The 24,894-nt window shown below is 40.7% G+C and overlaps 1 protein-coding gene across 1 annotated transcript in view; it reads right to left on the bottom strand.

Moving 5' to 3' along the window:
* The window catches only part of ANK3 (ankyrin 3), a 329,444-nt gene that overhangs the window by 118,005 nt on the left and 186,545 nt on the right, over positions 1–24,894 (bottom strand). The window contains exons 17-23 of the mRNA XM_040624672.1: positions 21,104–21,301; positions 15,452–15,550; positions 7,558–7,656; positions 7,367–7,465; positions 6,735–6,830; positions 1,962–2,034; positions 1,734–1,796 (exon numbers count right to left, since the gene is read on the bottom strand). Coding sequence (XP_040480606.1) covers positions 1,734–1,796; positions 1,962–2,034; positions 6,735–6,830; positions 7,367–7,465; positions 7,558–7,656; positions 15,452–15,550; positions 21,104–21,301 — 727 coding nt within the window. The remainder of the gene's footprint in view (positions 1–1,733; positions 1,797–1,961; positions 2,035–6,734; positions 6,831–7,366; positions 7,466–7,557; positions 7,657–15,451; positions 15,551–21,103; positions 21,302–24,894) is intronic.

The raw sequence follows: 24,894 nt of genomic DNA, 5'->3' as shown, positions 1-24,894 counted from the left end.
ATGATTCAAAATTTCTCCTTTTTAGGAAATTATTTGGTTATTCACGTATATAAAGCTGTTATATAGCTTGGCCTCTCATCAATGCAATTATTTTGGGTATTCTGTCCAAAACTAGCAAATTTTTAGGTCTGTGATTGTCATATTTCATTAAATTGCATTTGAAAATATACCTTTGATATGTTTTGTGTGCGTACACACAAACATTTTCCTTTTGTCTTTTGCACATAAGAAATTACTCTGCAAACTTTATATAAGAAGTCATTAAAATATAATATGCCAGCAAGGCATATTATTCTTAAAGTCCTAAAGATGATATAAATATCCAATTGCGGATAAAACATTAGTAAATATATAGCTGATGATTAAGGCATAAGGAAAGAAAAATTAGTAAAAACCTTTAACGTTTATCAAAACAACATTTACGAACAATGAGACAGCTCTGTCCAGGTTCCTCAATGACCACCAAGGGGTTAGCTGTTCTAGGTATGCATTCTCCGGCCAGAGCACAGTTCCAGTAGGCATTCACGGGAATCCAAAAAAGTCGAAGTGACTTTGGATTATGCAGGCTTCCCACTATTTAGATGTTCATTTAAATTTGTGCGACTCAAAGGAGAAACCAATAATTAAAATAGGGAAAATTACCTCAACACAGAGAAAGACTAACAACATTGAGTCTGATCTGTGAGAAAAATACACGAGAGGTGGCACACAGAGGGAGCGAGAAGATAGACGCCATTTGGGAGAGTCAGGTGGTGCAAGAAAAAAACATAAATATACTAGAGCTTCTCTAAGTACACATTTCCTTACTCCAGCAAAACTCCGAAATTTGCCATCTTTATAATATTTATTCTCTGTAAAGATGCTAATTTTCCAACGGAAATTTTGAAGGTCTCATTCATTACTGTATCGACACACCATGAGCGGGTCAAATGCATTGATTTTTTTTTTTTTAATAAAGATTTATTTTTAATTTATTTAAGTGACAGAGAGACAGCCAGCGAGAGAGGGAACACAAGCAGGGGGAGTGGGAGAGGAAGAAGCAGGCTCCCAGCAGAGAAACCCGATGTGGGGCTCGATCCGGGAACGCCAGGATCACGCCCTGAGCCAAAGGCAGACGCTCAACGACTGCGCCACCCAGGTGCCCCCAAATGCACTGATTTTTAAAATAAGGCAGAAAACAAGTTGTTCCTTTTAAACAAATGAAGTATAGCTACAAGAATTTATATTTTGATCTCTTTCATGAAATCAATATTGAAAATTTATATTCTGAAAGCAATTTTGTTCAGGTTGAGTTTTCATTATTGGTTCAAGTTCAAAAGCTGTTTTTACTCCTAAGCTTAGAGTAAACCTTACAATGAGCATTTAGCTCCTTACCTGTAAGATACCTTCTCTTATTTATTTTAAAACATATTTTAGCTGTAAACATTAATCAGATTTCCTCTTCTAGATTTTCAAATGTAAACAATAAAAATCAAATTTCTGCTTAACAGAAACAAACAGAAAGCAATCCATGTCATTAGTGATGCTTGTACTTGCAAGTTGGAAATGGATTCAAGGAGAGGGGCTTTAAAGAGACCACTAATACCAAATATACATCTTTTAAATTGGTACATAAATTAATAATTGGAAGTTAGATGAAGAGTTAGTAACTCAAGGAAGTGTTACATTTTGAAGATAAGAAATGGAAGATAAAGCTGTAGTGAAGTTCCATCACAGTAAAAAGTTACAAATACCTTCTTCAACATCTGAGATATATTCACCATCACTGAGCATTTCAGGGGCGTTGGCTTTATGAACTGCACGATTTAAGTGAACAATGTAAGTGTGTGGAAAATGCATACTCTTTCTACGACAACAAAACACATTAACACTTCTAAAAACATTTTTTGCAATAAACATTCTTCAGGAAACAGATACACAGTCACTCTTAATTATTATGAACACAAAGGTGGTTTTCATACCTTCATCGTCAGACATATCAAGAACTTCATTCATCGTTTCTGGAACATTCATTTTGTGCTTCTCTATGACAGTCTAGTAACAACAACAAAAAAAGCAGTCACTTTAGTATAAGCAGACTGAACATTTTAATGAGACTATTCATTTCTTTCTAAATTAATTAGAACTAATTAATTCAACTATTAATTAATTAATTTTTAAAATTAATATATTATGGGCCTGATGTGCTGAATACCATGGAGCTCCTTCATATAAAATGACATCAAAATCGTCCCTTAGCATTAAGGTCTTCACCATACATACTGCTAAGAAGAAAGATAAGGTGAAAGAATTCTAGTGGTAAAGCAAACCCGCCTAAAAGATGTAGGTTCCTAACGAGGCTTTTCAGAAGAAAAGAGAAGAGAGATACCACCTCTCCTAGTCCATTGTTATACTTTTTCATGGTCTGAGGAACCTGCCACCTCATTCCACTAAAAGTCTTGGCCGAAGACAAGCCAAGTGAACAGCGAGCATTGTGCCTTTACTGCTTGCGCCAAGCCAGCCATTAATTTTGTCTTCCCCTTCTAGATGTACATTTTAATTCCTAGAGTATAAAACATTGAGATTGCATAAATTATATTACTGTTGCAACTATGCCATGCAGAAAATATTTTAGAGGTCATGCATTTGCAAGATCATTTTCACCTCCACGCAATTTTAAAGAACTGGATATTACAGAACAAAGGCCTTAGTGAATTTTTTAGCTGCTTTTTGATGACTTTTTACCTGTAGAGCTTGTATAAATCCAAAGGACACTGACCACTTGTTAAAAATACTAATGACTTAATGTTTTAGACTTAAAACAAGTCCTCTTCTTCTTTTTTTTTTTTTTTAAGATTTTATCTATGTATTTGATAGAGAGAGAGAGACAGCCAGTGAGAGAGGCCTCTTCTTATTTTGAGCATATGAAAGGCTAATGGTAAAAGGGAAGATACGTACTTAAATAAGACAACTGAAAAAAAGCTGGGTTGTTAAAACTATGGTACATTTATCATAATTAATGAACCAGTACTCCCATATTACTATTAATTAAAGCCTGTATTTTATTCAGATTAACTTAATTTTTACCAAATGTCCCTTTTGTCTTCTAGGTTCAGGATACCACATTATCTTTACCTGTCATGCCCCCTTTGGCTCCTATGGCTGTGACAGTTTCTCAGACTTGCCATGCTTCTGATGACCTTCACAGTTTATTTATCTATTTATTTATTTTTAAAGATTCCATTTATTTACTTGACAGAGAGAGGGAGAGGGAGAGAGAGAGAGAATGCACACAAGCCAGGGAAGGGGCAGAGAAGCAGATTCCCAGCTAAGCAGGGATTGAGTGGGACTCGATCCCAGTACCCCGGGACCGTGACCTGAGCCAAAGGCAGAGGCTTAAGAGACTGAGCCACCCAGGCACCCGAACTTCACAATTTAGAAGTGAACTGGTCAGGTCTTTTGTAGACTATCCCTCAGTTGGGATTTGTCTCATGTTCTTCTCATGATTAGACTGGGTTCCATGTTTTGGGGAAGAAGACCACAGAGGTAAAGTGCTATTTTCATCACATAGTATCAAGGGTCCATACTATCAACAGGATTTAACAGTGTTGATGTTGCCCTTGGACACCTGGCTGAGGCAGTTTTGTCAGGTTTCCCTACCGTAAAGTTATTCTATTTCCCTCCATGTCCCTTTCCATACTGTTTCCTTTGTAGGGAAGTCACTATACTCAGCCCACACTTAAGCTGTGGGGAGTTACATTCTCTCCTTGAGGGTGAAGTATTTTCATAAATTGTTTGGAATTTTTTGCCTGATTTGCCTCTTCTTCCCTATTTATTCAGTCATTTATCTACATCAATATGGACTCACAGAAACTTATTTTATACTTTGCACTATACTCCAATTCACTCTTTCTTCCTATCTATCTATCTATCTATCTATCTATCTATCTATCTATCTATCTATCATCTATCTATCATCTATCTATCTATCATCTATCTATCTTAAACTGTTCCAGCTTTGGCCACTGGGAACTCTTCCAGTTGACCCCGGTGTCCTTTTGACACAGCCCCATAACTGTGTGTATGCATGTTGATTTGAGACACTTCCTTACTTTTTGGCACTACAAGATGTTCCGGGGTCATCTTGCATATCTCCTTCCCCAGATCTAGATTCAGCTATTTCTCGAAGAAGCCCTGATTCTCTTTATTACAGAACAGTATTAGAGACCAGTATCTGAGAGATAGATGTCCTCTGTTCTTTGCTAACGAGGGAACTGAGTATTTTAAACAATGCAATTTAAATGCTTAATTCATCTTTTGAATGTCAGCTTCTAGCTCCTCAGTTTTCTACTCTGCTATGATTGTAATGTCCCTAACTCAAGCATCTTTCTCAGAATTGCCACGTCCTACATTGTACTCATGTAAGTTTTTTGAAAAACTGATGTCTGCTTATGGAGTCAGTGGCTGCTGGGGCCCCAGGAAGGGGCCGTGCGGAGGCCCACCCGCCACGGGCTGCACTCTGGTTAGTGTGCTCAAGTCACAGACCCCACCCTGAACTCTGCCGGCCCTCATCTGTGCCGGGTGACATGTGACTGCTGGAGCAGACTGACACAGTGGCATCTCAGCTTGAAGTGAAGTCTCCAATACCACAACGCTGGACTAAGTCTTAGAGGCTTCAGCGGACTCTTTCCTAACCTATGTGAGCACTTCATTCGGTGGAAGCTTCACTTACTTCATTAGGCAAACTGGATCTTTCCTGTTAGCATGAGTCCTATCTTCTCTTGCAGAAATTACCAGCCAACTCAGCGGATGATACTGAGGGATACAGCCTGACTCTCATACACATTGTGTTTTTCACCTGGAACCAGAGCCTCGAAACCCTTCTCAGGCTGTAACTTTACTTCCTCTGTCTTTAACTTTATTTTTCCTTAAGTTTTGTTTTTTGTTTTTTAAAAATATTTTATTTTAAAGAATCTCTACATCCCACATGGGGTTTGGCCCCATAACCCCAAGGCCAAGAGTCTTACACTCTACAAACTGAGCCAGCCAGGAGCCCCTCCTCAAGCATTTTTGATATTCAAGAAACATTCTGAACTTTCCCGATGCGTGAGAAAGTCATTTACATTCAATAAGCAAGATTTATATTTTGAACATATATAGGTTTCAGTTCTCTAACACTGAAAAAGTCGTTTCATATATTTATTGTAGTGATTTCAAATCTTTTATAGTATTTTGACACTTGACCATTCTTTAATACCTTGTCCTTCTCCTTTTTTTCTCACTCTAGAGAAAGCTACATGGAATATCTATAAGATTAAGGTTAATAAACATTATTTGTTTAAACTCTGTTCTTAAGAATTTAGTAACAGATATTAAAATCATGAAATACTCAATATACTACACATATAAAGCAATGTGTAGTAATTTATCTCTATACAAACTACACCTCTAAGTTAGAAACATGCCCTGGTTGATAACCATTGCCCTAGCCCATTACAGCTACTGCTTTCTTTTTTGCAAATTGCATCCTTTCTCTCTTGCAATCAATAGGCTTATTTTTTTTTTTTTTTTAGCTTTTAAAGCCTGTACATCACCAAATAACTCAACCAGTAGGTTGCTACAGAGTCCCTCAACCCATTTTTTTTTTAAAGAAGAATGTCTTTGATTTTTTTTTTTAATTTTATTTATTTATTTGACAGAGAGAGAGAGAGAGACAGGGAGAGAGGGAACACAAGCAGGGGGAGTGGAGAGGGAGAAGCAGGCTTCCCACTGATGTGGGGCTCAATCCCTGGACCCTGAGATCATGACACGAGCCGAAGGCAGTCACTTATCGACTGAACCACCCAGGCGCCCCCACCCATTTTCTTTATACGAAGCAGTGTGTATGAGAACCGTTTGCAGATGCTAACTATGCCTCCCTTCACATCGGAAGGTGGTGGATGAGAGAAGGAGGCAGAGCTGATAATTCCCAATGTTCCAGAGTCCTAAATTTACATGGTACGAAGGCAATCTCAGGCATGTGCGTTGAGTCATGGAGTCAGGAATAACCCCAATAAGCCTCTGATATGGTGCAATATCTGCTCTTGATTCCACAGTTACCAAATCCTGATGCAGTTCAAAGGCTCCAGATGGTGCTAATAAGAAAGGACTTATCCTAGAGGCTGCAGCTTGTAAAAATGTATCTGACGCCAGTAAGGCCTCCTGGTAAAGATTTATTTATAATTTTAACAAAACATCCTATTGTTTTTCCTATGAAAACTCCAATAGCTGAACGAAAGAGCAGTGAGAGTGGTGGCAAAATCAATTCTGATCCTCTCTCTAATGTTTTATCTTGACACTGTAAAAATGCATGTGTAGTAATGACAACAATGTATCCACTATCATGTGTGAGTTATAACATTTCAAAGAACCAACTTCCTCACATTACCAAAGGTGGATATTAAAATATTTCTGCCTTCATTTCATTAAAAATGTTTTTATATCAAAACAAACAAACACATACGTTTAGCTTTCTATGGAACAAAACACCCTATAGCAACAAATGCAACTTTTAGAAAGGTATTTTTTGTGTTTAGTTTCTCAATATCAGAAATGAGAGCTGCTATGCTGGCTGCCAGCAATGAGGTGACAGCATTTGGAAGCATGGTGCTTAGTCTGTGAATGGGGTAAAGTTGGTTCATCTCCCAAAACCCCCAGAAAACTGACAGCGTGAGAGCTGGCTCTCAGGGTGATGAGGTCCGGCATCTGCTACTTACAGTCGTGGTCATGGTTTCCTCGGTCACCACCTTCAGGGTGTCGACCACTGAGATATAGCCAAGCCTCCGGGCAATGGCTAGGGCAGTGTTCCCATTCTGCAAGAGGGAAATGAGGACAAGGAATTAAGAAGTCATTCCCCGTTCTCAGTGTCTGTGTGTTTCCACATGTTTCGCCCATACTAAACAGAAGGTGACTGTCTCATTGGTCCCACCCACTGCCATACACAAAACACTATTTCATCAGAGATGCACCTTGCACAAAACCCGCCTAACCTGTTCCCACTCACACAGCAGAGACTTGGCTGCTACACATAGAATCCAAGAGGCTTTTTAACATTCTAAGTCATCAAGGAAACATACATGCTTTTCTTTTTATATTTATATTTCCTACTAGGTGGTAATGGATTTGTAGTTTTTAAGTGTGGAATACTAATCACATCTCTCTCTCTGGACGACTCACAATATAGCTACTGTCCTTTGGCCTGAATTCTACAGAACATTCCATTTACACCTATTAATGAAAGTAAAACAGCGACATTGGTGCACAATGAAAACTGTAAGAAGATTCCAGCATCCAGGTTCATCCCCTCCCTCTTCCCTTAGACTCCCTCTTCCCTTCCCTTCACACTTACCACAGTGAGTTCATTGGGGGAAGCATTGTTCTGAAGCAAGACATTTATTATATGCGTGTGCCCCTGCTGAGCGGCTTGATGTAATGGCGTATACCCATTCTGCAGAAGCAAGATGGAAAAAATGACTCTTAACTTCCTTGGACACAAAATTAACGACTTTGGTGGTGGATACAAAGGGGAAGAGAGTTTACCTTTGTTTTGGCATTAACTTTTGCAGAATGCTGGAGCAGGAAATTAACAATCTTGATGTTTCCATAGTGGCAGCCCACATGTAAAGGTGTGTATCCCATCTGTAATTACATTTTTTGGAAAAGAAACCTCATAAGTATACTTTCAGTAACAGCTGTCCTAAACAGAAGCAAAAGTATTATTTAACCTGTCTTTTGGACTGGCATAAGTAGTTTTTTTCCCCTACATATATGCCCTCGATATTTCTCAGAGCTCATGTTAGATATAAAAAATAATATGTCACATGTAAGTAGTTATTGGACTTCCCAACGTGCTTTCTCTTGCATCAGCTCATTTTATTCTCACACCAACTTTTCAAGACAGGAAACGAACATGGCACAGTCAACAGCCTGGACACAGTGATTCAGTAGCTTCTTGTCGAGGGACAGGAAGAACGTTGTGTGGACAGATGTGGGCTAGGATTTATTGAACACTCTACTCTCTAAAAGCATAAGATGGAGGGAGAAAAAACCATGAAGTGGCTAAATGATAATGCCAGGTAACAGATGATTATCAGAGCACATGACAGAGATAGGAAGTCAGCAATACTACAGCGAAAGCGGCTGGTGGGAGTTCAGGAGGTCTGAGAAGTGTGAACTTGACCCAGGTATATATGCTGGAGTTAGTCTCCTGCTTACCTAGCTAGCGTCACGTAATTTGAAAACTGATTCAGACAAAGCAGTAAGTTGCTTCCCAAGTTAGTATCCACTGGCCCCTGAGGAACTATAAGTTGTATCTATTAAAAGATATATCTTACATATATATATTTATATATGTATGTGTATAATTATTTTTTAAAATAAGGATATTCCAGATACTTTTCTAGATGGCCCCACTGCAGCAGCAACCACCAGGCGATTTCAGCAGCTACAATTAATTTCTGTGCATGAGGACACTAGCAGCACCAGATTGACAAGGGGAGAGGACTGAGTTTTAAAAACATTTCTCAGTGTGAATGGTGGGGGAGTTGGAATCCATGTTTTCAAGGGTCTGTATCTCATATGTTATGCACTATTGTATCTTTATGGTGACTCTATGCTATGGACAGAATGTTTCTATCCCCCCAAATTCACATGCTGAAACCCCAATCCCCAGTGTGATGGTATTCGGAGATAGGTCTTTGGGAGGTAATTAGGTCATAGGTAATTAGGTGGAACCCTCATGAATGGGATTCATGCCCTTATAGGAAGAGACAGGAGACAGCTTGCCTCTTCTCTGCCCTCTGCCATGTGAAATTACAACAAGAAGGTACGAGATAGCCACCTGCAAACCAGCAAGAGATCCCTCACCAGACAAGGGATCTGCTGGCACTTAGGACTTCCCAACCTTCAGAACGGTGAGAAATGACGGTGTGTCCACTCTCTGGTGTTCTTGTCATAGCAGCCCAAACTGACTAAGACGTGCCAGCAAACGGGTATGTCCGAATTTGAAAAGGGCATGCCCAGACCACGGCTGATTGTGGAAGGTGAAGACATCTCACCAGGATGTGCAGCCCTAAAGAGCTCTACTCTGGTCAGATTCCGTTCCACAGACCGACCTGGTCAGTGCTGCCCAGACTCCCAGTGCTGGTGCGCGCCAGGAGCGCGTGCGTGAGTCTGATCTCCAGCTCCCGCAGCTGCTCCCGCTCCACGCAGATCCTGTCGAGGGAGCCAGAACTGACTTGCCTCACTTTGCAGGCTTCTTTCTCCATACTAAGGAACTCAGGACGTCGCATTAGGAATCAGAATGCTGCTTAGTGGGGCAGGCATGAAAATAGTTTTCCCCAGTCAGATCTCAGTACAATTAGCTTAACTGAAGTAATATTATTCCCAACTTTCGTGGTATAGGAATAATCCTAAGCTAAAAACATACAGAAAATATTTTAAAAATCTAAATATTAAGAATCTTTTCAGGTTTTCAGGGGGCGCCTGGGTAGCTCAGTCAGTTAAGTCTGCCTTCGGCGCAGGTCATGATCTCGGGCTCCTGGGATCCAGTCCCGGGATCAAGTCCCGCATGGGGCTCCCTGCCCAACGGGGAATCTGCTTCTTCTTCTGCCCCTCCCCCTGCTTATGTTACCGCTCTGCCAAATAAATAAAATCTTGCAAAAAATAAAAATAAATAAAAATTTTAAAAAAGACACTTTCCAGGTTTTTAGTCAGTGTGCCTGAGCAATGATGAAAGTTTCCAAAGGCTGTTGTGCTACGTGTACTAATTAGATTTTTTTAAAGAAATTGAATTATGTTACGAATCTTAATGTCCAGTTTCTACTCATCCTCATAGCTTTCCATCTCATTCCTAGTAAAACCCTAAGTCATTATAATGGGCTATTAGGACCTGTCTGATATGGTCCCTTCTCTATACCCTCCATGTATTATATCTCTGAGCTCATTCCAACTAACATTTTCCTTGTGTGTTGTACTCGAGGATACTGATCTTCTTGCTGTTCCACAAGCATTAAAGTATATTATTAAAAAATACATGTGCATGGCCAAGACGATTTAGTTGGCATTTAGAGAAACCAAACTGGGTCTCTTCCATTCATCGAGGGCCAGAAAATTCCCACATTAAATGGCACCTTGCACAAATATGCTCAGAGAGATGTGATTTGAGAAATTCTTTCCAACTAGCAGCAATCGATTTTGGAAAGACCGACTATTCTTTCTGAAATGGCTAAGAAATAATCACAGTTCAGCTAACTGAGCAGTCTCTGCCTCTTTTCCCACTGTTGCCTACCTAGACCATCATTACGAGTGGGAGTTGTCCTCTCCTTTAGGCAATACCGAAAGGTTGTATTTGTGAAGGAAGAGCTAACAGGTGCAGGTGCAGTATTCAGGCTAGTGTTTCTGATCTAGGGTGCCACAGGACCATATCTTATTGGGTCATAGTCAGGTGCACCCCCACACAACATGGTTTGAGAGAGAGGGAGCAGGAAATCCACACTTACTCCCCATCTCTTAAAATCTGTGGTTTTCTAGGAGTCCATCCTTGGCTTTCCTTGCACTTTTCCTAGCATAGACTTCCTCAGTGAACACACGCACTCACAGCTATGACTACTCCCTGATTTTATTTATTTCAGGTAAAATTTTTTAAAAAAAATTTTATGTGTTGATGCTATTGCTTTAAAGAACATCTTTCTATTGTCACATGTTATATGAAATAGTACTTGAAAATATGGCAGGTAAAGATCCATGGAAGACTGTAAGATAGTCTCACAAATAGTTTTTCAAAATTTTAGTTCAGTGTAACTAATTGAAATTGAAATTGAAAAGTGCATTTCATAACAGACAGGAATTTTTCCTTTAGAAAATAAACTCTCTGAAAATAAACTCCCAGTATTTAATTTCTTGAAGGTAGTATAGTTGAAAGTCTCAACACACCAAAAGGAAAAAAAAAGTTAACATTTTCTTCCATGGCTTTTTGCTTTACTTTTTACCTCCAAAATCAGTATAGGAATGAATGGGGGCAGAAAAACAAGCAAAACGTCTCAGGTATTATAGAAGAGTCAAAGCGAACGAATGAGTATTTTCAAAATGGTAGGAGAAAAATTAAGTGAATCGCCACCTCTGTCTCTAGTGTAGCCTAATCCCACTTCTGACGCATCTTATAAATTTAACCTCTTCTCTCTCTCCCGGCACCTTCTTCTCAACCAACAAATACATTTACATATTTCCAATCTTAGAAACAAAAACACCTCTTCCAAATATTTGTCTCTTTTCTAGGTCTAGATCCTTCCAAAGCTAAGCTTCTTGAAAGAAGGGATCTTCACTCACTCTTCCCTCCCCACCACTGGCCCCCCCATATTCCAGGGACCTGCTTTCTGATCACCTATGTGCCAATCCAGTGATGTGCTTTCATGCTTCTCTAGCCTGATGCACCCTTCTGATGGTCATTCATGACTTGGCGTCCATGTCATATTCTTTCCTGATCACCTTTGTGAGGCCTGCTTCTACCTCCTTCAGCCACTTTAAAATACCATTGATCCCAGGAGTTTGGGCTTTAATTTCCTCCACGCTGTTTGATCATATCTGCATTCCCAACTTCAATTAATACATCTATTCTGACAACTTGCAAACTGGGATCCTTACCTCCATCCTATAGCCCAGAGCCAAAACTTTAGTTATTTACTGGATTTTCCCACCTAGACAGTACCTAAATCATCTCCTATACAACACGCCCAGTACAGAACTCCCGGGCTTCTTTCCCCAGCTAGCTCCTCCCCTTTATTTCCAGTCTCCTTGAATGGTACCCGTGATCACCCAGTCACAGGGCTCACATCCTTAGATTCATCCTGAATTTCTCACTTTTCCTCGTGTCTTATTGCTCATACTGCTTTACGTATTTCTCCAATTTCTCTCTTGCTCATCAATTTCCCATCTGCCCTGAGTGAAGGCATTCTTTATTCTCCATTTGGACCTTGGCAGTAGCCTTCCAAACTCCTTTGACCAACTCGGTCTCTGCATGGTCTCCTGGGATCTTTCTAAACTGGACGTCTGATCTTAGCACTCTTCTGTTTAAAACCTTCCAAGGTTTTGCAGTGCAAACAGGATAAAAAGCTGAACTGGCTCATCCTGGCACATTAAGGCCCTCCGAAATCTTAATTTTCTAGCAGGACCTTGGAAGATGCCCCCAATTTCTCTTGTTTCTGTGATACTGAACCAGTTATAGCTCACTTCTACACTCCCCACCTTTACAGAATTCAGTCAATGCCAATACTTCTAAAATTATTTATTTACATATGGGGTCAAAGTCAGGCTTTGTACTGATTAGCTACGTGACCCTGTACAACTAACTACTTTCTGTGCCTCAGTTTCCTCATCTGTAAAATAGGGATACTAATTTCACCCACCTTCTAGGGTAGTTGTAAGGATTAAATCAATTAACAAACGTAAAGAACTTAATACCTGACAGACAGAAGATGGATAATACACTTTGCTATTATTATATTATTTTATTATTTTTATCATCACATATCTTCCTTTCTAGACTATAGATACTATGAGGGCAAGGAATATATCACCCTGTTAGGAATTTGGCAAGTAGTAGGAGCTCTAAAAATGAACGTGAAATGAGCATCAATAAAATTTTTTTCATTATTTTACACATATTCAAAGAAATATAATTTATTAATTTGCTAATCAGTACCACTGAGAATCAGTGTATTCTAGGTGGCCTAAATAAAATGCTTCAGGAGATTATCCTTTTAAAAAGCAAAAGGAGTGGCTTTATTTCAGCTGAACCACACTGAATATTAAACCCTGTGGCCCACAGCACAATTTAGTCTGAACTGATTCAGTGAACTTCAAAAATACAGAGTTGGAGGTGTAGAAGGTCAGCAAGCCAGTGGGAAGGCTGTGAAAGCTGTTACCAGGATTTTCCAGTCTTTTCCCCACAACGGAAAAGAGCTCTCAATGTTTTCATGATTACTCTGCTTAAATTTAAGCCAATGAATTTGATGGTACCATACTTTACACCTGTAGGCTGCCCAGGGATGTCATATTCACCAGGAAGAATCTGGAAGTTCACAGAATATAATAAATTCCTTATTCGCAAGATTAGAAAGCAAGTCCCAACAACCTATCTCTTGCCCTTTTGCTCTTCTCAGCTAGGGGACAATCGCAGCCTCAGTTTTCCGGATGCTATGATCTTTGCTGAGATGAAAAAGAAAGGGAAGATAATTTGTGAGACAGAGAGGTGCTTTCCGACGTGCATCACTTACAAAGGGCAGGATAGGGAACATGCTTCCAAGTATTACACCAAGGGCAAAAATGATTACTGACCATGACCTGAGTTGGGCTGAGTTAGGAGGAACCCCTGGTAGAGGCCCGAGACTCTTTTTTTTTTTTAAAGATTTTATTTATTTAGTTGACAGAGACAGAGACAGCCAGCGAGAGAGGGAACACAAGCAGGGGGAGTGGGAGAGGAAGAAGCAGGCTCGTAGCAGAGGAGCCTGATGTGGGACTCGATCCCAGAACACCGGGATCACGCCCTGAGCAGAAGGCAGATGCTCAACCGCTGTGCCACCCAGGCGCCCCGAGGCCCAAGACTCTTAAGCCCAGGGGCCATGTACGCAAGAAGGCTCACAGCACCGTGTCCTGCCTCCCAACACCCACTGGAGAATCAGTGCCACACTTCCTGACTGAATGGCGGTGTATGCCTCGGAGGGGCAGGGGCAAAAACGTACCGAGAAACTTAACCCTTTTGGGACTCCTAGGATTTTTAAACTGTCAAGGGAGAGGTAACCAAAAAAAGTGTTTAAGTCTATGTTTGTGTATGAAATGAAACAAAACAAAGATGAATATATTTATCATTAGGAATATAAAGAATATAAGCTAAATTAGGAATTATATAAGGAATATAAGCCAAATTCAGTCTGATTCCTTTTTTTTTTTTTTTTTTTGGAGAGAGAGCATGAGCAAGGGGCAGGGAGAGAGAGGGAGAGAGAGAATCTTAAGCAGGCTCTAGCATGGAGCCTGATGCGGGGCTCGATCCCACAACCCTGAGATCATGACCTGAGCCAAAATCAAGAGTCAGACGCTCAACCAACTGAGCCACCCAGATGCCCCCAGTCTGATTCTTTTTTCAGAATTAAAAATGCTTTTATTTTCAAAATGGCAAGTCACAAGAAAGCACTCAGCTGCTGCTGGTGCCCTTCCTGTTACACACTGAGCTACCTGGGGGAGCACTCAAGGCTAAGGACAGTGAGATTTTTTTAGAATGGGAGGGAAACAGAGTGAGGGAACTGCTGAGCAAGACGGCTATGGAATGAGGCCATGGAGACAGCAAGAGCACAGAAATTCCAGAAAGGGAAGTGGGGGGAGTTTAGCTCCCCCAGTTCCACCTGGGGCTGTCCTGGCCAGGGACGGTGATACTTGCTTTACTGTTTTAACACAGAGTTGGAAACACAGACAGGATCTTGCCCGGTCAGATCTTTCAGGCAGCTTCTTTTTACTAGAACACAGTATGGGTGGAGCAGCCACAGAGAGCGGAACAATGTCCAAAGGGTGCCGTCTACTTGGGCTGTTCCCTGTGCTTATCTGGTAAACGCAGTCTGATTCTGATGTCCCAATACCTTCTTAACTTGGAGAATTCCTGGTGACACTTCTGTATTTGTTAATATCTTCAGTATCAATACACCCCAGAATCGATCTATAGTATACACAAGATGTTTGTATTCACCATATTCAATAAGCATTCGTTTTTGTGTCAAAAATATGACACATAAAAAGAAACAAGAGTTCTATTTTAGAGTAGATAAAACAAGTTCGCTACGAGGAGGTAACAACATTAAGTGCTGAAAGAAAATGCTCAGAGCAATGAGATTAATTCGAAGTCCTACCTCTGATGAGGATACAAACAGCCATTTTTCTTATCTGAGTTTGAAACTGTGGCATTATAGGATATTAACCAGAATTTTTTTTTTCTTTTTGAAGACAGCTATTTGAGAGAGAGATACTAGCAACCACACACGCCGTAAGGAATTTAGCAAGTGAATAATAATTGAATAAAACTTACCTTATCCTTTTTCAGAGACTATGTCTGAACAAAGTTAAAGGTCACAAATTACTGATATATTTTTCTGTATGCATCAAGTCAGTCACAAAAGCTAAGAAAGGAAGGACAGATTTGTTGTAACAAGGGTCAGTAGTGCTAGCACGGGTGGGATCTACAGGCAGCTGGAGAAAGTGCCTAGGCCACTAAGACAAAAGCATCTCGGACACTGTCACCAGAGACTCTGGTGTCCCTTGCACAGATACATGTTTGAAATACTATGTATCAGAGATGTGATGGAAAATTTGTCCCCTCCCCCCTCACACTGTTTTTGTTTCCATATGGAAGTCACTAAATGACACTTTATATGGACACACGCTTTTTGTATACCTTTGTCTGGGCATCCACATTCGCCCCTTGGTTTACGAGGACTTCGGCCACATTCACTCTGTCTTCTTGAGCAGCCAAGTGGAGCGGGGTCAGGCCACTCTGTGGAAGATTCAAAGTACAGTCACCTTAGAGAAGGGGGTGTAGCACACGCGGGCGTGTTCGAGCAACAATGTATGAATTCTAGGAGAGTAAGCCTAGAATTCGTATGTCCAAAAAATCTGTAGGAATAGCTTACATATTAGCACCGTGGCAACATTGTTACCTGCAGGCTTCATGCAAAATCTCCAACACACTCAGAAGAGGGGGGGATGGCCTGAACCTCGGGTCCTCATCACAGACTCGGCCATTATCAAGGTTTTCCTATATGTGCTTCATCCAGCCCTACTTCCTGTTCATTCTTTTCTTTGTGGAAGCATTTTAAGGCAAATCCCAGACATTATATCATTTTCCTACTACATACTTCAGTGCTCATTCTTTAAAACTAGGGTCTTTTTAAAAAATGATATAAAATGATATAAGATACTTCCATAAAGAAAAAAAATATTTTAAATGAAGAAACAAATGAAAAGCAGAATAAGGCCTGTAAATACAGAAAACCAACTGGTGGTTGCCAGAAGGAAGGGAGATGGAGGGACGGGCAACATGGTTGGCGGGCGGGGGGGGGAGGTACAGGCTTCCAGTTATGGGATGAATAAATCACGGGAATAGAGTCAATGACATTGTCATAGTGATGTGATGGGACAGAGATGGCAGCTACACTTGTAGTGAACACAGCATAATGGATAAACGTGTCAAATTACTAAGTTGTATGCCTGAAACCAATGTAACATTGTATGTCAACTATACTCAAAAAATAAGTAAGTAAATAAATATTTACCAAACCCTCCCAGAGACTTTTTGCAAAATTATGCAGGAATTTCAACACATTACCATTGGCACTGGCATTAGCAGAAATTATTAAAAGAAAAATTCATTATAAATCGAATATGGTGATAATATATTAATATTAGTTATAAATTAAATATGATGATGAATATATAATGATAATATTTTCTCCACTGAATATTAATACCCAAGGCCGATAAATATGTTCTGTATTTGCTTCTGGGTGGGAAAGATGGCCCTGGAAAATGCAAAATGAATGCTATAGTGAGAATTTCCTGGTCATTTAGATGGTGTACGTGTTTAATGAGACTGAATATCTGAAACTGAGTTGACCACAGAATATGTGGGCCACCTTGTTGTTCCAATGGCCAAGAATAAATCACCAAGACTGTACTCTGGCTTCAAAATCCTCTGTAGCTATTAAAGTATCTTTTCATGAATAATATTGAAGAGAAAGTAACTTGGTGTTAGTGCTTCCAGATAGTTTTCTTTCCCCTAACATGAGCACAGAAGTTAATCTCCGAGTCCTGGAGGCCTTCGTCTCTTCCTCAGGCAGCCGTGCAATGAGAACCTCAGCTGTCCCATTTGTCGGAGGAGTGGAAGGAATCAGAAGCAGCAGCAGCAGCAAGGGCACAGAACCCTCGAGATGCTGAACATTATTTATTCAGGCGTTGCCATTCCATGAAACAGATTACAGGACTCAGGAAGAGTCATTTGCTTTTGACTTTTTAATAATGTTTACAAGATTTGGGAGGAAGACCATTCAAACTGAAAAAAGAGGAAATATGGAAAGGAGGGCTGATACATTCGATTGAAATCCAAGAAAAATAAGCTGGGGCCAAAACTGGCATCACCCAAACACTGACATAAACTGAGGATACTATCCCTGTTCTACTTTATTGATTTATTGTTTTTATTTTGCTTCCAGTTAGTTAACATACAGTGTTCTGTTAGTTTCAGGGGTGCAAGGTAGTGATTCAGCACTTCCACGCATCCGCTGGTGTCATCAAGACAAGTGCGTCCAACCCCCAGCCCCTATCTCCCCTGTCCCTCCACCCCGTCCATGCTCTACTTTAGAGGAAAGAAATATTTTTAGCCATATTTCATGAAAGTGTCATGGTCACCTATTCTAAGTTAAAGACTTTTCAAGACTTCTGAAGATTCTTTACTGAGTGGTTCTCAGCAAAGTTTGGGGAATGTCTTCTGGCACGTGTGCTACTCTCTCGAGTTCCCCGGTCTATGTTCACGCTGCCCCCCATGGCTTCCCCACTCTTCCTGTCGCATGGAGTCACTCGCAGCTCTCTTGGGCTTCTCTCTCCCTCCTTGTCTCTCAAAGGGCTCACTGTTACATTCACGTGCACACCTTCTATTGTGCACCTCTATTAAAAGCATCATAACCCTGCACTGAAATTCTGTTTTCTTGTCTGTCTTCCTCAAGCCACTGTGAGCTTGTTGAGGCAAATGTTGTATCTTTAATCTTTACATAACCAGTGTCTAGCACCCAGCACTTAATCATCTACGAAATGATTAAATCAGAAGAAAAAGCAAACACCTTTAGGTAAAATAGGATAAAGAAAGAAAAACCTATGTTTATGTTCATGATTTTCATTAAAAAGATTTTTAAAAAATAGTGTGATGCTGGGGCGCCTGGGTGGCTCAGTCGTTAAGCGTCTGCCTTCAGCTCAAGGCGTGATCCTGGCATTCTGGGATCGAGCCCCGCATCAGGCTCCTCCACTGGAGGCCTGCTTCTTCCTCTCCCACTCCCCCTGCTTGTGTTCCCTCTCTCTCTGGCTGTCTCTCTCTGTCAAATAAATAAATAAAATCTTTAAAAAAAATAATAAAACAGCCCCATTTGACTTCAGAAGTTACCTGTTAATCTTTTATAAGGTTTCAACCAACTCATTTTAAAAATGGCATTTACTTGGACAAGAGAACACTACCAACTCAGAATATCAACAGCCCTGTTTAATATTCCATTAGCGGTACAAAGGAATGGAGCTACTTGTGGCCTGCAAAATCCATGGGAGGGGGTGTGCAGGAACATCAAAAGCGAAAGTGAATCAAATCAAATGCTAACACTTCCGTAGTAATTGGGGTTCATGGCTCTTTTCCTTAAAGTGACCAGGAACTGCTGGTAACTAGTAAGGAAAGAACAAAGCAAAAACAATGAAATATTAGTTCAACATCAATTTTCAAAAAAGCTAAGTTTTTCTTTTAATACATATATATATTTTTTTGGTAAGGACATAAAATCTAGGGTTAAGTGGGGAGCTGGGATGGGGAGGTGTTTAAAACTCGGACAGTTCAGGACAAATTGACAGAGAACTCTCCGAGCTCCTTATTGCAGAATGAAGTTCTACTCATGTTCTGTTTTCCCCTCAAGGCTTATTTAATACTTTCTAGAGAACATGGCATCTGAGAAAGGAAGCAAAGATTTACAAATGCCTTCGTATCATTTCTAGGGGCTGTGAAGTTCCTGCAAGTTCATCAAGCATGCTACGCTAATGGAAAGTCAGCTGATCTGCTTTTTAAAATTTCCCTGGAAGTATGTCTGCTTATGTCGAGTTTTTTCAGGAAGGTGGCTGACAACGTCCAGGTTGCCTTGGTCAACTACGTCACATGGTCCTCAGAATTTCCACGCTAATGTCTAGTCTGCCAAAGCAAATGCAGAGAAATGCTGAAGTATTTTCGGTATAAAAATCTCTATGATTTTAAGGTGAATGCAAGGCTGGTTATACACTGCAGCTAGTTGACTGGAGGATTTTTTTTTTAAAAGATTTTTTCTTTATCTTAGAGAGAGAGAGAGAACGCGCAGGAGCACGAACGGGGAGGGGGGGGCAGAGGGAGAGGGAGAAGCAGACTCCCCGCTGAGCAAGGAGCCCATTGAGGGGCTGGATCCTAGGACCCTGGAATCACGACCTGAGCCAAAGCCAGACGCTTAACTGACTGAGCCACCCAGGAGCCCCTGACTGGAGGATTTTTTTTATTTATTTATTTTGACCGGAAGATTTTAAAGAGAAAAAAAAGTCACATTGTGCTTTGCTATCAGATCTACTGAAAACATTCACCTATTAACCAGTTGTTAAGGCCAATTGTCTCCAGAGAATTAGTGAGCTAATTCTGGGCTCTTAAAATAGACTCATCGGATGCCAGAATGTACTTCAATTTGAGAAGACCAGGTCTTCTACCTCATTAAGACAAGTTGAATTTTGTAGCAGATTATTGTAGGCCTGGTCTCTATGTTAGTATTTGAGCCCTCGAAACTTGATAGCTCAAAAAAAAAAAAAAAAAAAAATCCTGATAATGGCTATTTGAAACTGCTCTGTGATTCCTATTAATGCAGAGACTCCTAAAAGGAATGTTTAAAAAGAAAGATACGAGAAAATAAAAAAAAAACAAAAAAAACAGAAAAATATGAAAAAATGTTTTTGCTCTGCAATGATCACAAAGGATTTTTGAGATACTAAAACTGAAAAACAAGGTTTCCCTTCTCTCTCATGTATGTCTTTTCATCTAAGGAATGTGTTAGTTTATGACATTGGGAATTCAGATCAATGCAGAATAAACTTTTCCCCCAATTGTGAGAAGTCCAAAATTAAGACAACTATTCTTTTTCTGCTTAAGAAAAAGTGCTGAATGTTATCTCAGTTAATCTTTAGGACGTGTCTGTGAGGTAAATATTTTGTCTTTATTTACTAGAGGACAAAATTGAAGCTCCGCGAGGTCACGTAACTTGTCCAATCAAGTTACACGTCAAGTAAGAGTCAGGTTTAGGAGTCACGCTCAGGAGATTCGAAGCCTCTGTGATTCCAAAACACAGGCCACGTTTTTGGGGAAAAAAATTACTTGTTATTTGTCATCATAAAACTCTTGCTGTCTTGAAACTCTCTCCAACATCTGAGCTATGGCTGTGCCATCACCACTGGCAGAGAAGAAGCCAGGGAGTTTAGATGATCAAGAATTTGGGGGCACTATTGTAGGCTTTTGTGTTATCTGAAGGGAAGACTTAGAAACACCTGTTCTGTGTTTTGAGCAGATCTCAGACTTAGGTATTAATAAACAGTTCAGCAAACCCCATATATGCAATGAGAGGTCGTAACTTCATTAACATGTCTTTGGCCAACTGTGGGCTGCACTTTTGCTTTGCTTCACAAAATTCTTCACGAACAGTGGGGATGTCAACTAACAAGGCAGGGGAGTTTGAAAAATTGGGGGAACAGAGGCTTCATAAGCTCCTTGAAACTGCCAACTTACATACAAAGACGAATAACTTTCCAACCTATGAATTAAATAGCTACTCTAAATTTCTGTTAATGAACTCTCTGAAGGCAGCACTATTTCCAATATCTGTAATCTCCGACTTAAAACTGGGACAGGCAAGGAGGAGGTGCCCCCAAAATGTCTGCAGACTCAAGCAACAGGCTGCAATTTACAACTTACTGTTTGCTAGGTTCTGGTATGGTAACAATGCTGCTCTTTGAATTAACATTCTAACAAAATTCCCTATTATTCCGAAAAACTTTGTGGACTTCATTTTTAGGGCTATGTGTTAATCAGCTGTAAGACTTTACAATTATGGATTGACCGTTCTCTAACTGCTTAAACGTATTTTCTCAAAGTTCTTGCTATAATAAATATTTTGGCCAACAATTTTGTCCAATATTACACTTTACAAATTCGATTTGACCTGGATTCTTCATGTTTCTTAGTGACCATTCTGACAGGTAAGGTTTTGTGGTGTGCTCTGTAGAGAGAAAGGAAGGTTACCTTATTGCTCAGGTTGACGTTAGCATTTCTGCCAAGGAGCAGTGACACCATGTCCACGTGTCCTTCCTGAGCTGCGAGATGGACAGAAGCAATTCCTTGCCGGGTAACCGCGTTTGCATCAGCACCATATTCCAGCAGAGTCGTCGCTATGTCCATCTGGTTCTTTTTGGCAGCTATGTGCAGCGGCGTATAACCATTCTGTCAACACGAATCACTTGGTCACATGCCCAGGAACGAGATAAAAATGTGTGCAGTGCATTTTCAAATAGTATGCTTCCCTTTCTAGTGATTTTCTTCGACGGTTTAAAAATTCAGAATCACATAAGCAAACCGATAAATTGAGCTGTGCCATTAATGTATTGCCCTCATCTCCCATATTCCTAAATCAGGAAAACATATGGTTTAATGCAAGAGAAACAGAGTACCCCTGGTTTTACCAAAGGAATATAGAATTCTTTCCCGCAGGTAGTTATGTTGGTAGGTGCTCAATAATTACTTGCTTTATTTACATTGGTAATGAGAGGAAACCCAAGTAGGAAACAACAAACAATATGGGGCACGTTCAGAGCTATTATTCTGCCTTTAAAATATCCTTAATGGTATTTGTTGCTAACAAGTTGAAAAATGTAACGTTCATGGTAGTCAAGATGCTATAACCTACTCTCATCGCCCCTTTGTTTTGTTATTATTTCTTTCTGAGTAGGCTCCCAATGCGGGGCTTGAATTCACGACCCTGACATCGAGACCTGAGCTGAGATCAAGAGTTGGATGCTTGGGGCACGCTACCCAGGCGCCCTCCTCTCATAGCCCCTTCGATTGCCTCTTTTAGGAAACCCTAGTTTCCATGTTATGCTTCAGCTGAACTGGTTTCCCAAATAAGATACAGCTCATGTTTCTGTTTTGCCTCACTCTATCGAGAATGTTTTTCCCCACCAGGTCCTCTGGGCCAGTATCTTGCAGCTGAAGCTTCAGCTCAAGGGTCATATTCTCACAAAGTGTTTCACCTTCTCCTTCCCCTCCTACACCCGCCCCAACCTGACTGACTCTCATCAAAGTCTTGCAGATATTTAGTGGCACTCTTTCCTTTCCACACCTGTTTCCTCTTGCTAAAATGCAAATGTGTTGAGGGCAGGTACTGTGTCATATCTGTCTTTGTATCTTTACTAATACCTCATGGTGACTGGTGAGTCCTTAGAATTTCAGTCAGACTGACTAGAACTTTCAGAACATTCTGGATCCTCATCTTGGCTGACCCTTGACACTCAAGGTAGAGGCGACCTCAATTTCTTTGGCAAACTGTTAATTAGCTGTGCCTCAGGATCCTTCAGAGTCCTTTGCTCTGAGAAAGAAAGGTCCCCTGTGCTAGGAAGGAGACCTTGTCCTGCCTTACAGTCATTTAAGAGAAATGTGAGATTATATTTTGACTTGGGCATGAAACTGACTATATAAAATATGCCAATGAAAAATTATAATGACTTTTTTATAGAAAAGAAGGTTTAGAGAAAAAAAGATAGAATGCATGGATTTATATTTGGGAAAATGATTCAAATCTAGACAACTATCAGTCACAATCTTTCCAAGCAATACAGATGGGTCACAATCAACCCAGAGGACGGTGGCGGCTGCTGCACCACTGACAGGCCAGCCTATGGCAATCAGCCCTCGCATGTCCTAGGAGGACAGTGTTTCTCATTTGACAGACACTCTTCCCGTACTCAATTGTAGAGGATTTAAGCTGTTGGGTATCAACCCATGAGAGTGGAAATGCTGCTTCCAGACTCTTCTGAAACCACCCTCTGCCAAATGGGATGGGCCAGGGTAGAAGATTTTATATCCCTATTTTTAGTTTTGACCTATTGCCATCTGGAAACCCCAGCTGACCTGGGAAGCATTTGTCCCTCTGCACAGCCACACCCTAAAGAGATTGCCTTCGGAGCCAAATGCAGAGCTTTGGACTGAGCCCAACTCTACAGCGAGTGACAAGAGGGGGAGGTCTGTTTCGCTCCCATCCACACCCCTGCATAAAAGACAAAATTCACAAAACAGTGCTAAAATAGGACATCTGATTAGTCAATATGTCTAACGCTGGCTAAACAGGGTGGTGACAGCAAGATAGTCTGAGTTTAGCTTCTTACCATGCGTCTTATTTCTTTTTGCTTTTGCTAGGGACATAACCTTCACATTAGTCACTTTTCAAAAACTGAGGGCAGGCCAGTGTCCTCTGAGAGGTGACCATCCTCTTGATTACTTTTAATTCCACCCAAAAATCCTAGGTCCTAAAGAACACTAATCAAGAGAGCTCTGGCATCTCTGTAATGCACGTGCCACTTTCAGACAAGTTACTCAAGACTACTGAGGGCTTTATTCGGAGCTCCGTACCTGAGCTACAAAGGGAAGCACAAAGCAAGGGAAAAACAATTCATGGTATTATTTTAGAATGGGACGTCCATCTCAGAAAGACTTAAAACATGTTTCAAGTAATAAACAAATAGTTCGCCTTGAGACCTGTAAGAAATTTTCTAAATTGCCTAAGTGCTTTCTAATTTCTGGAAAGCCAAATGATTCTTACCTGTCCCACTAATGGGCACAGATGCATATATCAGAAGAGAAATAAAACAGAGATTCAACTACAGAATCATCCTAAATATTTTTTTCCTCTTGATGTGGAGGACAAAATGCTTGCCAAGTGTGCTTTCACATTTCAAGATGAAAACAAAAGGAAATGCAATTTTAAATGACCCAGAGTAATATATTTATATCATGCTTTATATTTTTTCTAAGAAATTTCACCATCTCTACAGTTCCATATCAATACACCTATCACACATTTTATGGAAGAGAAACTTGACAAATAACAAGTTAAGGCTTGCTATCCCTTCCACAAGTGCCCAGGTTATGCCTGAATTCTCGCCAATCCTGCTTCTAGCACAGGGTCCTGCCTCAGGAAATAGATTTGGCCAAGATGGATTACAGAAGCCCATCTCTTTTTCCAGCACCTTCCCTCCTCCCCCTCATTACAGGATCACACAGTGTTTCTAGGACACCTATGGATAAGAAAATATGGTGGCAATTCTACAAAAGAGAACAAAAGGCAAGAAAGCATCACATACCCTAAGAGCCAAACACGTGAATTGAGGAAGAGTTCATGCGGAAGTCACTGCTATCAAGCCTCAGGCTCAAATGGTGCCGTACTGAGCCTCTGTCCCCCATTTTTCACCACTACCAGATTCAGAAATGCTAAAGGTTCCCTGGGGTACAGGAGGCTATTTGCCTACCCTCTATCCATTCTCCCTCCTTCCTTAATAAAAGAGCCTTGGCATTGTGCCCAGCTGAAAAACTACACTTCCTAGCTTCCCTTGCAGGAAGAGGTGGCCAATGAGCTGTAAGGAGAAAGGGCTGGGTGGAGCTTCTGGGAATGCCCCATTGTCTGACTTTCTTTCCTGCTTGTGGCTTAAAAAGAGGGCCTGGCAGTCTGGGCAATAACAATCCCTCAAAGGAAAGAAAAAAAAAAAAATCACATGGAACTTTCCTTAACACGGTGGAAACACTGAACCAACACTAACAACTGCTTACCTCCAGACTGTTTATAACATGAGAAAAATAGAGCCGCATCGGTTTGAACAACTGTGACAGGTCTCTTCCAGGACATGAAGCCATTCCCTAACTGATGGCACAGGCTTTGCTCAGGGTCAAAGTCCAGAAGAAGCCCCAGAGGTGGATTACCGAGGCTAGGGAGCAGTGTGCTCTGGCAGCAAGAATTAACAGCTCCCTACAAAAGCCTGTTTTCGATT

This window comes from Ursus maritimus, unplaced genomic scaffold (assembly GCF_017311325.1).
Source record: "Ursus maritimus isolate PB19 unplaced genomic scaffold, ASM1731132v1 scaffold_7, whole genome shotgun sequence".
NCBI lineage: Eukaryota > Metazoa > Chordata > Mammalia > Carnivora > Ursidae > Ursus > Ursus maritimus.
This window is presented reverse-complemented; position numbering and strand designations above follow the sequence as displayed.